The sequence below is a fragment of the Manis pentadactyla genome, chromosome 8 (assembly GCF_030020395.1).
Source record: "Manis pentadactyla isolate mManPen7 chromosome 8, mManPen7.hap1, whole genome shotgun sequence".
Taxonomy (NCBI): Eukaryota; Metazoa; Chordata; class Mammalia; order Pholidota; family Manidae; genus Manis; species Manis pentadactyla.
In genome coordinates this window covers 116,859,461-116,873,979 of record NC_080026.1, presented here as the reverse complement: position 1 = coordinate 116,873,979, position 14,519 = coordinate 116,859,461, and the positions used below count along the sequence as shown (strand labels likewise).

The 14,519-nt window shown below is 45.0% G+C and overlaps 1 protein-coding gene across 4 annotated transcripts in view; it reads right to left on the bottom strand.

Annotated features, from left to right (window-relative positions):
* Positions 1-14,519, bottom strand: part of SORCS3 (sortilin related VPS10 domain containing receptor 3) — a 575,246-nt gene that overhangs the window by 394,297 nt on the left and 166,430 nt on the right. For all 4 annotated transcript variants that reach the window (XM_036906473.2, XM_036906472.2, XM_057506299.1 and 1 more), the window contains exon 2: positions 8,952-9,019. In XM_036906473.2, the coding sequence (XP_036762368.1) occupies positions 8,952-9,019 (68 nt within the window). The remainder of the gene's footprint in view (positions 1-8,951; positions 9,020-14,519) is intronic.

Genomic DNA, 14,519 nt, shown 5'->3' with positions numbered 1-14,519 from the left:
GTTATGAAGAAGCAGAAGGATGTCATGAGTGATCCAATTCAGTAGTAACTGACCTGGGTCCAGAACCCAAGTTTCCTCTGAGCTCAGTGGCTCCCCAATCCTATCTGAAGTGAAGAACCCACTAGACGCTGTTTAAAATTATATATCCTGCATAATACCCAGCCTCATTAAACTGGAATCTCTTAGGTAGAGCCCATATATCTAGACTTTTAACACAGTCCACAAGTAATTCTGAGGATACACCAAGACTGAGCAATTTGAGTGACACCACCCTACTTTCCATGATAATCACTTGAGAGTAACAAAGGTTTTCAATGGGCTTAGATCCCCTGACAGCTGCATTAAAAAGAAAATAACCAGTAAAGAGTTAACTCAGAACTATGTTAGGAGAACTTAAATAAGATTGTGCTTTGCATCTGTACCCAAAATCATCACTATTATCATCTAGCATTGGAAAACCAAGAAATATATTCACCTTCTCCTTTTGCCCAGCACAGATGAGTGTCTATAGGAGAAGATTCCAGAATATTCACTGTGTAGAAGTGTATCATTTCCAGGCATTATGTGCTTAGGATTTATTTATGTGTTCTGCACCCCACCCTCCTAAAGGTATCAGCACAGCTGTCATCTGGAGCCTGGTAGAAGCTGCTAGGCTAGGAGGATTTGGACCCATGAACAAATAATAATTATTATGTTAAGTAATAACTGGATGGCAGGCAATTTGCACTCTATGCATTATCTCACTGAATCCTCATAAAACTCCCATGAGCTAGGTTTTATTGTCAAGTCATTATATGGATAAGTAAAAGAGGCTTGTAGAAATCAAACCATAGCTAAAGATGGTGCAGCAAATAAGCTGCAGAGCTGAGATTCAGATCCAGGCAATCTGAATCCAGGACCCACTGCTTTAACCACTGCACATGCTCAGTCCCACCTGTTGGCAGGTGTGTCAGAGAATCAAGAGAACTACTAGTGCATGAAGTAGTCTTTCCCCTTAAGATTCTCGCGTACTAATGGAGAGATAAGATGTTTTATATTAAACAGTAAAACAAAATACATGTGCAATATTTATCACTTCTCTAATTCATTCCTAGAATTTTTAGAATGAGGTGAGGTGAAAATAAAAAATACAAGCATTTCTACAGTGAGGCCAACTCATCGAAGAATGCATAGTACTTTGTATACAGATATATATTCTTGCATGTGTCTGATGCTGTTTCCTTATGTACATTAATCTTATTGCTCAACCAAACTAAACATTCCTTGAGGATGGCAATCATGACATATTTATTCTGCATCTTCCAGAGATGAGCACAGGGCTGCTTACATAATGGGGCTCAATTAATACCTGTTCAATTGAACGTCTTGTGACCCATTCAGGAATTTTCACCAGATTTATTACCACTGAAAGCAAAAAGAAGAAGGTCCCAGTTCTAGAGGGAAGATTTCACAGCCTGTATAAGCCCAGCCTTCAGGACCTCACATAGGAAGACCATAGCAAATAAGATGGAAAGTTTTTAATTAACAGCCTAGCAAAAAAAAATGTCATTCCAATCTGCAGTTCTGTTTCCATTAATTTACTCGGATTCAGCAGGAATTCCACTAAGGAATTGGGGCGAGCAGCTGTAGAGGAAGGGAAGCACATAAATAAATCATGAGTGTCATTAAAATTTGTAAACTAATAATTTCTGGGACGTCTTAGCAATTATTATCAGGGCTTTCTTGGCAAACAAAAAATTAATAAATCCAAAAGGTCTCCATTTTATGTAAAAAAAATCAGCCTCTCCCAGAAAGGTCATTGACAGAACAATCAGGGAAGGAAATAAATGGCCCAGACAACAGCTTGCACACCAGATGAGAAGTCACAGGATTCCCCAGCAACAGGAGAATGAGACAACTCAATACAAAGAAAGCGACAGGGCAAGGTGGGCTGGAACTGGAATGGTCTGGGGTTCTGGGAACTCAAGTTTAGTTCTCCAAGCCCTTGCTTAGTGTCGCTCAAATGCTAGGCACTGTAGATCCAGAAACAAGAAAGGCCACGTGGTCCCTGCTCTTGAAAGGCTCACAGGCTGGGAACAAATCACAGCACACTGTAAGGATATGGCATCAATGATGAGCAGGGGATAGGTACCCCACCCAGGGAGGAGGGTCAGGGAAGGAGTCCAGGAGGATGGGCCTGGGAAGTGGTATGCTCCATAAGTGCCTTCACCACAAGACCCTGAGGCCAGGCATGCAAGGGGAATGGCTTTTCTAAGAGCAGAATGTCTCTCACATCTCAGGGTGGATGAAATAGAGCAGGAGAAGAGAGAGAAGAGAGACCAAGGAGAAGCAGCAACTGGAGAACCATCTACTGCAAAGGCTCCTGTTCCTCTCATGCCTCCACAATGGCAAACTCATTTAGCTCTGTGAAGATGCCTGATCTAGTAGGACCTCCAGAGGAAAGCTCCTGTGGGGACCTCACCCCCGTCAGAAGCTGACCGACCGCCCAGGGACCTTTGCTGTTGACTAGCACTTGGGACGGACAGACGGGCACCGACAACTGCTTGCGGGCTCATCTCCCTCCAGAAGCCAGTACCCTGAACTAGCTTTTTAAGGGAAGGGTAATGTGTTTATCAGTCCAGGTGTTAATGTTTAAGACATATAGAACCGAGTATAAGAGGTGACTTGGCAGTCGGAATCATAAATCCCAACTGTGACTTATGTTCAAAACTAAGACTCAAAAGCCTCAAGCAGTGAATTAATTGGCCTTGTCATGGCTTCCACTTACGGGGAAAAATGACGTCCTCACTCCTGCAGAGAGGACCACGAATGCCAGCAAATGAGGCAGACATACACACACTCCTGCGTGTAGAGGAGCGTGACGATGGCTCCAAAGAATGTGCCACATGCTGTTGTCACAGCAATGAGTGAGAAGGTGGCCCTGCCACTGAGTCCACGCTGTCTGCACGTTACGTTACAATGGCCTAGTTTCAGCGGGCAGGGACGAGATGGGAAGTAGAGCATTATCTCTATCCAGCTGCAGGGTTTCCATGTGGGAGGACACGCGAGAGACACTATGGAAGGAGTGAGCCCCAGCTAAGGAGCCAGACAGCGCTTCCCCCCTCAGACACATGCTCCTGGAAACTCGGCGCAAGTGCCTTCCTGCCCCTGAACTCACATCCCTATCTCTGAAATGATAAGGTCTTTTCATTCAAGAAGTGTTTGCTATCATTCTTCTAGATCTAAGTATCTTTGACTCTAGCTAGGGTCAACAGTTATGATTATTTCAGGATTACCAAGAATCAGAGTTTGAAGACCTGAAAGTTCCAGTGACTCCTCTTCTATTTCTGTGGACAGATTTACATATTTCCCCTCCCATTTTAGGGTATCAGAGTTTTGATGTGAATCAGGTCAGGTTACGAACATGGCACATATTTCAAATACCGTAACATTACAGAATAATTCCCATCCAGAACAGGTGGCTATCAAAGTAAGAAGTAAAAATACCTTTCTCAACTTTTGTCCTCTGATAAAACAGATATGAATTTCTATAGAGAAAAAAGTTACCCACAAATGAACTACCAATATTTAAAAAGCAGGAGACTAAACCTCCACCATGCAATTTGGCATCCACTGGCCATACGTAGCAACTGAGCACTGAAAAGGTGGTGGGTCCAAATCGAGATATGCCTTTATGTGTGAAATACACAATGGATTTCAAAGACTTACTAAAAAACAGTATGAAATAGCTCACTAATTATTTTTTATTTGTTACATATTGAAAGGGTAGTTTTGTATTAATGAAATAGCTCATTAATTTTTTATTCATTGCATATGAAAATGGTAGTTTTATATAACTAGGTTAAAGAAAATGTATTAATAAAATGCATTTCATCTGTTTCTATTCACACTATTGGCTACTAGAAAATTAAGAATTACATATATGGTTCATACATATTTCTAACTGGACGGCTCTGGACTAGAGAACATCCATCTCAATTGCACAATGAATATTTTAGCCTAGAAGTTGAAATCCTAGCCCAACCACTCTATAGCAATTTACCCACTCTGAGATTTTCTGCCTCTCCACTTCCCATGCCGTCACATTCTTCTACACATAAAACCTCTCTTATTCTTGAGGAGTCCATGAATCACTCTCAGGGGTAGCACCAGACCCAGCACACAGGTTGAGATGAGCACAATTTAGGAATGAGACAGGCCTGGTACCCCACCCCAACACATACACACACACACACACTTATTAGCTGTGTGATCTGGGGCAGGTTATTTGACCTTTGCAATGCTCAATGTTTTCTTCTGTATAAAGGGCTGGAGATAACTTCATTCTCAAGTTTGTTGATGAAACAAGACAGCTTAGCTTTAAGGGGCTAGTGTAGAGAAGCAGCCAAATTACCAGTGTATTATACGATGATGACTAACTCTCTGCGAGCATTTTCCTCACAAAGGCACTGTATGCCAGGCATTTTCTAAGCAGTTCTCACCCTTTATTACATTGAACTCTTATAACCAGTCTAGTGAGCAGGTGCTAGTATAACGCTCAAGTTACAGATGAGGAAAGGGAGGCCCAGAGCAGTAAAGAAACTTGTTCAAGGGCACCCAGTGACTAAGTGAAGAAGTGTGCATTCAAACTCAGGCCATCAGTCCCAGAGCTTTCATTCTTAACTACTTTGATGAAGAGAAAACCGATTGGTTGATGCCAAGCCTCCAGTCCTTTACTAATTTCTCCTGTTCGGGTCAGGCTTCTATAAAACCTAATAGACTTGGGCTCCAACATCACTCTTGACTGATGGGAAAACCTCCAGATTTTACACCGTGTGGACAGAAAACACCCTGAAAGTGAATGCTGGGTCTTTTAAAAAAAGTCAGTCCCCAACCTCATTAACTCTATAAGCTTGACATTCTCTATGCAGACTACTTCTTTGACTATGGAATGCTAACAGACAGTTGTGCTAAATGGCCAATTTACACAGCCATCCTTGCATTGAAAGAGAAAAACATTTGACCCCCCTCCAGTACAACAGCACCAAGGCGCTCCAGAAAGAATATCACAAGGGCACAAGATGCTGCGACATGACTGAACGCTTTGAGACAGTCTTTTGTCTATTTAGAAGTAGATGGCCTCTGAATTATTAATCCAGTGAGGCAAATAATTGTATCACCCTTTAACCTGGCAGGGAGTGTCATCTTGTCACGCCAGCTGCTGCTCCAGGCTCCTATGCTATGCAGGAAACTGCAGAAGAATCACCCAATTCAGTTCCTACCTGGTTAAGCACATGGGGCCAAATCATGAAACTAAAAGGGCGGGTGTTTCATTCCATTTCTTTTCTCTGCACATCGTATTAGTGAGGAAGCTCACAGTGCTCTAGCCTCTAACTGTAAAATACATCATCATTATCAGTACAGAAAAAAGATGGGAAACACAGGTCTTTAGGGGGTGAGTAGGGAAGACAATAAAAAGGAGTCTCCAGGATGTTGGAATATTCCCACAAAGCTTTGGAGCAGCCCCTTTCCTCAATCATGTTCTCCCCAGGGGTTCCTATGCTGGACTTTATCAGACCCTTGAACCCTCTGAAACACAACACAAAAATACATTCATATGTAGCATGTATCTAGAGAGAAAGTCCATGATAACCACCAGCTTTTCAAATCCCTAAAAGGTCACACCATATGACTCTGTTATCTGCACACTATGCTCGGAGGAACCCTCTTTGGTTTGGCCTCTTCTGTGAACCTGATGAGTCCCCACACCTCCTCATCTGGCCCCACACCCAGCTGCTGTCTCTGCCTCCTGCTTGGCTCCCTTTGCTCCTGCAGCCCAGCCTTGCCTAGCCTTTTCCCTGTGGTGGGGCTGTTTTTCCACTTTCCACTTTCCAAAATGTATCTCACCCGTCATTCCAAGACCCAGTTTAGAGAATCTTGTCTACAAAGGAACACCTTTAACTAGGTTGAAACTGACATTTCAACTTCCCACTAATCAGCATGAGGGAAGACAATCTAAATCACTTCCCTAATCCCTGCCTTCACTCAGGAAGATCTTTACTAACTCCTAGGTAACACAGAATGCATTCCCTAGGGGCCCTACAATTTCCACCACATGGGCCCCTGTGAAACAGATCCTTATAGACAAAGTCAATAATGGAATGAAAATAATATAAACATATAGGATTATAATAATCATCAATTATTACAATTAAGTGAGCACTTCCTACATGTGAGTTACAGCCCTAAGTGTCTGTATATTTATTATTTCATTTAATCCTTGGAATCCATCCATTAATTTACTCATTGAGCAAACATTTAGGAAGTACCTCCTGTGTGCCAGATACTGTTCTAGATGCAGCACTGAATTAAAATGGAAAAAAATAATTCTGTCTCTGCAAGATGTTAGTGGGTGTAGGTAGACAATAAATAAATCAGTACGTAAATATTACAATGGTGGTAAATGCTAAGGAGGACAAGGCAGCTGAGTGCTGGAATATGAGGCCCCCAGAAAAGGCCTCCATGATTAGGTGGACAGAGAGGACATGGAAGTGTGGAGAGCCGGGCAGGGGAAGAGGGGCATAAGGGCTCTGGGGAAGAGAAGTCCGTGTGTCTGAGGAACAGCAAGGACAATGTGGCCAGAACAAAGGCAGGTTCTGTACCACCTCCAACTTAAATGCAGGGAAACCAAGACTTAGAAAGTGAATGGATTGAATGGTAGGCCTCCACCAACAAAAAAGTATGTCCAACATCCTAAACCCCAGAACCTGTATTCGGACCTTATTTGGAAAAAGGACCTTTGCAGGTGTAATTAAGGATGTCAAGATGAAATCATCCTGGATTATCCTGGTGAGCCCTAAAGCCAATGGCAAGTGTCCTTATAATGAAAAGAAGGGGAGACATGGATCCAGAAGGGAGGGCCACGTGGGGCTAATGGAGGCAGGGAGTAGGTGAGGCAGCCGCAGGGAATGCCCACAGCCCCCCAGGAGCTGGAAGAGGCAAGGAGGGCTTCCCCCTAGCGCCTCCAGAGAGAGTATGGCCCTAAAGATGTCTTATTTCAGACTTCTAGCCTCTGGGACTGGGAAAGAATATATTGCTGCTGTCTTAAGCCACCCAGTCTGTGGAACTTTATTATGGCAGCCCTAGGAACCTGCTACGGTGAGGGTAAGTAAAGTGCCCGAAGTTCCACAGCACTCTGGTGAGCAAGCTGGGGCCCGACCTGGCCACTGGACATCAGGCTCCCATCAGGGCCACTCACTTGTCTTCTGTCTTCGGAACACAACCAGTGAATATACTGGCTCTCAGGACCGCAGACACACATTTTGCCATTTCAGGGCTTCTAGCCTTAAACACCTGGCCTCAGCTCCTGGCTTTGCTCGGCCCACCCCAGACCTAGCCAAACCGCTCCTGAAACACGGGTTGCCAGGTAAGCTGTTCTCATTATAAGGACAGGGTTTTCTGGCTTGTTCATTATTTGCACCAAGCAGACAGCACAGGAGTCAGGCTTAAGGTATCAACCACAGGATCACCATGACTGGGCCTGAGGGGAAGGTTTCTGAGGCTCTGCCTCCCTACGAGTCCCACGTGAGTGGAAATAGGCTTGCTTTCATCTATTAGAGGCTCCCTGGTTACTTACACCACTGCCAATTTTCACTGAGCCACAAAATTAGATTTTGGACATCCTGTGCAAATGGAGGCAGAGCTCAGTCGATATGAACAATTAACCCCTAAACATTTAATAGACGCAGTGACTGCTCCTCCTTTCTGGGAGAGAGGCTGCCTCGTCATCTGCAAACAAACAACAGGTCAGATGAAAAAGGCACAAGGCACACAGATACTCAGCCCCAGACCCGTCCGATCCAGGGCTCCAGGAAACCCTCAGGCTGGGCTCTCGGATGACGGCACAGCCAAGCGAGTGGCCTTTCGTGACAGCGTCTTCCCCGGTGCTTACACATGACAAAGCAAACGGCATAGCTACAGCCCTCGCAAGTCCCATGGACAGAATGAGCGCAGAGCGTGTCGCACCAACTCCCAGGGGCTGATGAAACTTCCCACTGCCCCGTGTGACTGCCAGCAGAGCAGCTGTGAGCCTGAGTGTACGTGTGTGTGTGTGTGTGTGTGTGTGTGTGAGGAGGAATACGGAGCGCAGCGCTCCCTGTCCAGGGAGCCTCCTAGGCCATGGCTTCTTTCGAGCCCTCTCTGATGTACACTGCCCACAACCTTCTTCTCCCTGTCCCATGTGCCCAGCATCGCATCAGAGCTGCCTTACCCAGCAGGTACAATGGGCACAGAGCCCAGGGCATACATTCCTTCTAGGGGCCCACAAACACGTTTTCATTTTTTAAAGTCAAAACAGAAAAATGAACTTTCAAGCTGAAAAGAGCATTTTAATATTCTATATTAATATACTTGTCTTCATACCAATGCCATCATAAAATACATTTTTAAATATTATCTTAGCAGGAAGGAGCCCATGAAAGCAAAAGAGCCCAGAGACTGTGAAAGTCAGCATGCAGAACTGAGCCCCATGTGTGTCTGAGGCCATAAGTATGGGCCTCTCGAGAACCGCAGCCTCTCGCAGATATGAAGGACTGGAGGCAGGCCTTGGGAGCAGACTCACTCCCCAGGCAACGCACTCCCTCTGACAGCAGGCTCCCTCATCCACGGAGTCTGCGTGTTCCAGGCATGCTCCTCTGAGCTCTCCAGCCAGACCCGTGTTCTCCAAGCAGAATGGGACACAGCCGGAATGCAGAAGTGACAACACTGCCAAGGAGAATGTGTGACAGGCCCCAGGAGAGCAGGGGAGTGCTAAGGGCATTCGGATATGGGGCCCTCAGTTCCACCTGGGGCATTTAAAAGGGCTTCCAGGAGGAGGGCCTTCTCCTTCCAGAACATGCTTCCCCACGGCTTAGCTGGCATTCCTCATGCGAGCCAAGCCAGAGGGGTTTGTTAAGAATTTCTAATCCACTCACCTCCACAAGGAACTCTCTGTCACGCTCCCCAGGTTGAAGTCATAGAGCTTCGTCAGGATAAGTATGACCTATGAGGGGTTGAGGAGGAGGGCACGGGAGAGGGACAAAAGGAAGAAAGGAAGCTTACTTTAGTTTGTGTAACAATATACTGTGCATCTCATATCACCCAGGGGGAGGGCTTAGCGTTTATCCATTAAGTTGAGGGGTATTATAGGATCAAGCAAGGGAAAACAGTTATTAATTTCATGCATCCCCGTAACTAGTAGCATTTATTTTAATCCCAACAATGATTTGCATTTGAAATAAAACATGCCAACAGGAATTAACTGGCTATCGACAGTTGTTCCTCCACATCTGTCCTCCTTCTAGGTCAGGCACAGGCCCACTGGCTCTGTGCGCTCATATGGCCACCCAGAGATCAGAGTGGAGATAACTCTGACTTGCAGACCTGTTGTAGAGTGCAAAGGCTTGGCATCTCTGTCTTCAAATTGTCTCTGTCTCCTTTACTGCCTTAATCTTGGGCCAAAAAGCTTCTGCTCAGCCCTGCAGCCCTGCACATAGGCTAGTTAATCATCAAAAGGAGTTTTGCTCAGGGCTTGAGAGTGATGCAAATAGCCCCTTGCCTGAAACTCACCTCCCCTGTTGTACAAAAATGACAACTGGATTGTCAAGGCCTTATAGAAACGTCATGGCCAGGTCTGTGTCAACAAAATGGCTGGAGTCAACCAACCAGGGACAAGGAGTTTCACCAGCCGCCTCAGACCCTCGCTGACGTCCAGATGTCTGAGGTCGATCATCACCTCCTGACCTCCCCCCTCCCACTCTTCCCTCCCTAATACAAAAGAAGCTTGAAATCAACCCTAAATTAAGATGGTTCCTTAGGACATTAATCTGTCAACTTCTCAGTCTGCTGGCTTTCCAAATAAAGGTGCTTTCCCTGCCCCAACACCTTGTCTCTCGACTTGTGCAGCAAATGGCATGAGTTTGAACTTGATAACAGACCTGAACCTAAAAGAGTAAGAAGGAAGTTGGCCTGATTCTATCTGTCTACAGAGGAGGTCAGAGATTTTGTTTCCATCATTAGGGCCTCAGCAGCCAGAAACACTCGAGTGGCAGGCAGGCCCAGTCCCCAGCACCCTCTGATGCCACCTGCCATCTACCATGGCATCTGTCCCTAACGTGGAGTAAGGGGGTGACTGGACTCCAGGACTGCTTTCCTGACTCCAGCTGAAATCAAGAAACCCAGAGGGAAGCTGTCCACGACAGAGAGCTGGAGCTGCCTGGAACAGAGTTAGCAGTTTTCTGAAATACTGTTGCGCTGGTTGGTCTGGCCTTGTGCTCTTAAACTTCTCCAGCTGGTGACTTGGACACCAGATGTTTCCCTGCCTGCCCCTCACATGCCAGGGCAGGGCTTAGGCACAATTCCATATCTACAAGGAAGCTAAGTGTATGCACCTGAATCTATTTTAATCAAAACGCAGGTGCCTAATATACAGTGTCTGCCTGCACGCGAGATAATCCAGTTACACATAATTGTGTTTATCTAAATTTAATGCACAACTCATTTCACTTTTCTCAGCTCCTTCCCATTCCACAATTTAACTTCCTCCAGTTCATTTGCACAGCAGCTATTAAACTCTTTCTGAGATAATGAATTTCTGCTACCAAGATGGGGCTTTCCCATTCTAGGTATCCATTGAAGATTAAGGAAAAATAATCAGCCATTATATTGAACACTTTTATGGCACTTAATTGAAGAGAAAACACTCACTCTGAGATTTATCCTCATCCAACACCCCATGGGGTCAGTCAGCACCATTTCTTTTATATAAACTAAAAAAAAAATTAGAAGCAAGGATGTGACCCATTATGGGTCAAAGAAAGTCCACAGCAAAATTGGTTTGGGACATTCAACTTCTCAGCAGGGCCATGACTGCAAAGCTCTGGGGTCTCCTCTCAGGTGGCATCCTGTGATGGGAAGTGGTGGGATGTCAAGAGACAGGCAAGCCAAGAACAATAACAATGGCTTGGCTATTTGTAGGACAGTAGAATCTAACCAAGCCATCTGTATGGTTAGCAAAGCACAACAACAAGGAGCATGTATCCTATGCAAAGAATTGTTCTCCACAGTCACTCAGTGACCCTTGCTGCTCCCATTCAGGCGGAGTTTTCTCACTTGTTAAAAATAAGCTCAGGGGCTAATGCAGATAAGGGACTTATCCACCTCCTCCCCAACAACATGCCTAGCAAAGTGCTGCTAATTCCTGATTGTTGAATTATTACACACAGACACCAGAGTTCCTCTCCCCTTTTTTTCATCTACAAAGTCATCCTCACAGTCACCACATAAAAACATGGGTGGCTATGTGCAGACCATTCCAAATTCGAGACACAAACTCCAAACTCTGCTCTTCTAGAAATAGGTCAGAACACCCACCTAGAGCTCTATAGGAGCAAGTTAGACCATTCCATTTTCTCCCAACATCAAGCCTTCAGAGACAGCAAATGATTTCCAGAAAGTGCAAAATCCACATAGAAAGCAGATAGTGACATTGGGGTAAGAGTTCCACATAAGTAACAGAGCTTCTAACAAATAGCTGAGTCTGAAAAGCCCTTCAAAGCACCCAGAGCCACTCCCATCCTGTCAGTCTCCTTACCCAGCACTGGGACCACACTCCTTCCCTCCCTCCATCTTATCTGTCCTTAATATGTCTCTCTTGCATCTAGCCTCATGTTGGTGTCTGCTTCATGGAAAAGCCAGACAAACACAACCTTCCACACGTTTATGAATATTAACTCTGCCTTCAGGGTAGAGGGTTCCAATTTTGCCTCATAATCCATATACTTTGTTGGTTAGAAATCTACTGGCTCCCTCCTCCTATGGATGAAACCCAGACTCCTTAGCCTGGTGTGAAAAGCGCTCCACACCCACACACACTCCCCCAACCACCCTTCCACAGTTCTCAGGAAACTGTCCTCTCCTTTGGCAATCCAAGTCTCAATCTCAACATGATGCATATAAATCAAACCCATTCTCACATCTCTGTTTCTTTCTTTTGTGCTGTATTATTTTATCATTGCCTGTGCCCAGTCCTTTCATTACTGCCTGCATGCGTCTACCCATTGTTCAAGAAACAGCTTCAAGTCCACTTTTCTCGGGCAGCCTCCTGGGACTGTCACAGACATCAGTGTTCCTTCTCTTTCGAAGTCCTATCACACTTAAAACTGAACTACATAATTTGCCACTTAGAGGACACTCTCTTGATAACTTCTAGACATCATATGATCTGTCTTTTCAAATAAATTCTGGATAACTTGAGGCTGGGTTCATGTTTTGTACTTTTGCTTCCCTTACAGGCAGACTTGATAATGTCAAAGACTCCTAAAAATAATATTTTTGAACCAATGAAAGATAATGGTGTTTTGGTGGTAAATCACAGTCTTCAGAAGGGGATGGTGTTAATCTAGTCTCCCCTCATTTTACAGATAAGGAAACTGAGGCACAGAGAGAGGAAGTGACTCAAGGTAAAGTCCCAATAGTGTGCAACATTGACCAGGAGCCTAGGGCACTGCTCTTCTCTTCCCTGCAGGAAACTGGAGACCAGGAGTCATGGGAGCCCCTGTACTGCAGGTGCCCTTGTCCCATGTCCAGCTTGTCTGGGTGGGTCCTGGGTGGGGACCAGACATCGTCCTGCGACTCCGCACACCGTGACTCCTGTCCCAACTCTGCACGTGGGGACACCACCCTCCCACTGTCATGAGGTCCTGGTCTAGAAAAGCATTTCCTTTAAACTGAGCTGGACGTGACCAGGAAAGCAGGCAGTAGGAGAGGTATAAGGAGGATGTCTCAGTAAAATTACCCCAGCGTTCTCCAGAGGAAAGGTCCCAACACTGAGAATTAGGGGCTGGAAGCTTCCTTTCCTCTGGATCCAGCACAGAAAGACAGCAATAGAGCTATGAAGAGATGGTAATGTAACCTTTAGCCTCAAGATACTCTGTCAAAATCCAAGCAAACAAAACCAAGAGTGAAAAAAGCCCTCCCACCCCTGGCTTCTCCCATGTCAGAGACTCCCAAAGGCCCCGGAGAGAGGGGAATGCCCAGGGAGGGAAACTGGAAGCAGAAGTGAGAAACCCACTCCCAAGCCCCAGGCTGCTGGGCAAGTCCTCAGACCAGAGAGAGCAGATGAGAGTGCGCCTCGGGAACCACCAGGCGATGGCTGTGGCAGGCAGGAAGGGTGCAGGGGCCAGTCTGGGACTGACAGCAAAGCCTGACTTGACTCCTCTCCAGCAGATGCCCCCAGATGAGAGTTGAAAGTCAAATCAAAGAAGGAAAATCAGGGACCAAAGATTAATTTAACCCCTACTATGTGCTAGATCCTATGCTGGGTGCCTCTCAATCTTCACAGCAAGTTTTTGAGACTGAGCAGGTATAATATAATATCCCCATTTAACAAATGAGGAAACCGAATCCTAAGAGCTAAGCAAATTACACCCCCACCCCACCCAAGGCACACAGCTAGCAAGACAGAGAGCCAGCATTCCCACCAGTGCTACGCTACATAACCACGCTTGTTCTGCTCTAATGCATTCAGCACGTTTATGTGAGTTTTTTGTATGCAAGGCACTGGGCAAGCATACAGAAAGGAGAAAAGCATACCCTTGCCCTCAAGGAGTTTATCATTTATTCAGTAATTCCACAAATATTACTAAGCTCCCCTTGTATGAGTTGGAAAAGCACCTGCTAAACTCTGGGAGTCAGGGAGAGTCCCAGAGCTCAAGGCCAAGGGATGAAGATAGCTTTGTTTTCTTTGTTCTTGGAGAAAAAATGGGAAACAGAGGAGTGTAATGAGAAAAGGACTAGACAAATTGGTGGGAGACCCAGGTTTCTGGCATAAGCATTGTCAGGTAAGTTCCTTTATGATCTAACTGTGTACAGTACTAGGGGGGGATTTTGGACAACAGGAGAAATTAAAATAAATTAGAATAATTCATAAGTAAATAGCACTTTTTTCTCTCTTAATATAAGCTATATACATACAGACACACATACATAGAGAAGTCCCTAAATACATGCATGTGTGTATATGTATAAATATATCTAGCAAAGGTTGTGTGTGTGTATGTATGTTTATTTGTATTTACATATACATAGACATATATATGTATTTGAGACTTAGCAGGTGTAATATAATATCCCCATTTTACAGATGAGGAAACTAAGTCCTAAGAGCTATGCAAATTGCATCACCCCCTTATGCAAGGCACACAACTAGTGAGAGAGAGAAAAAGAGAGAGGGATATAATATATGTATATAATATATATAGGTTCATACACACACACACAAATAAGCTTAAATGGCATCTGATATCATCTCTGGAAGAACACTCTGTTCATACCTCTCTTACAGCTTTTATCACATTGGGTTAATGTGACTTCTCTGAATGTCTTGCCTGTTAGATTGTGTCCTGTTTGAGATCAGAAGTCAGGTCTCATTCAGCTCTGCATCTCCAGTGCCTAATACAATGCCTGGCACATGGCAGGTACTTTGTCAGGTCCACTGAATGAAT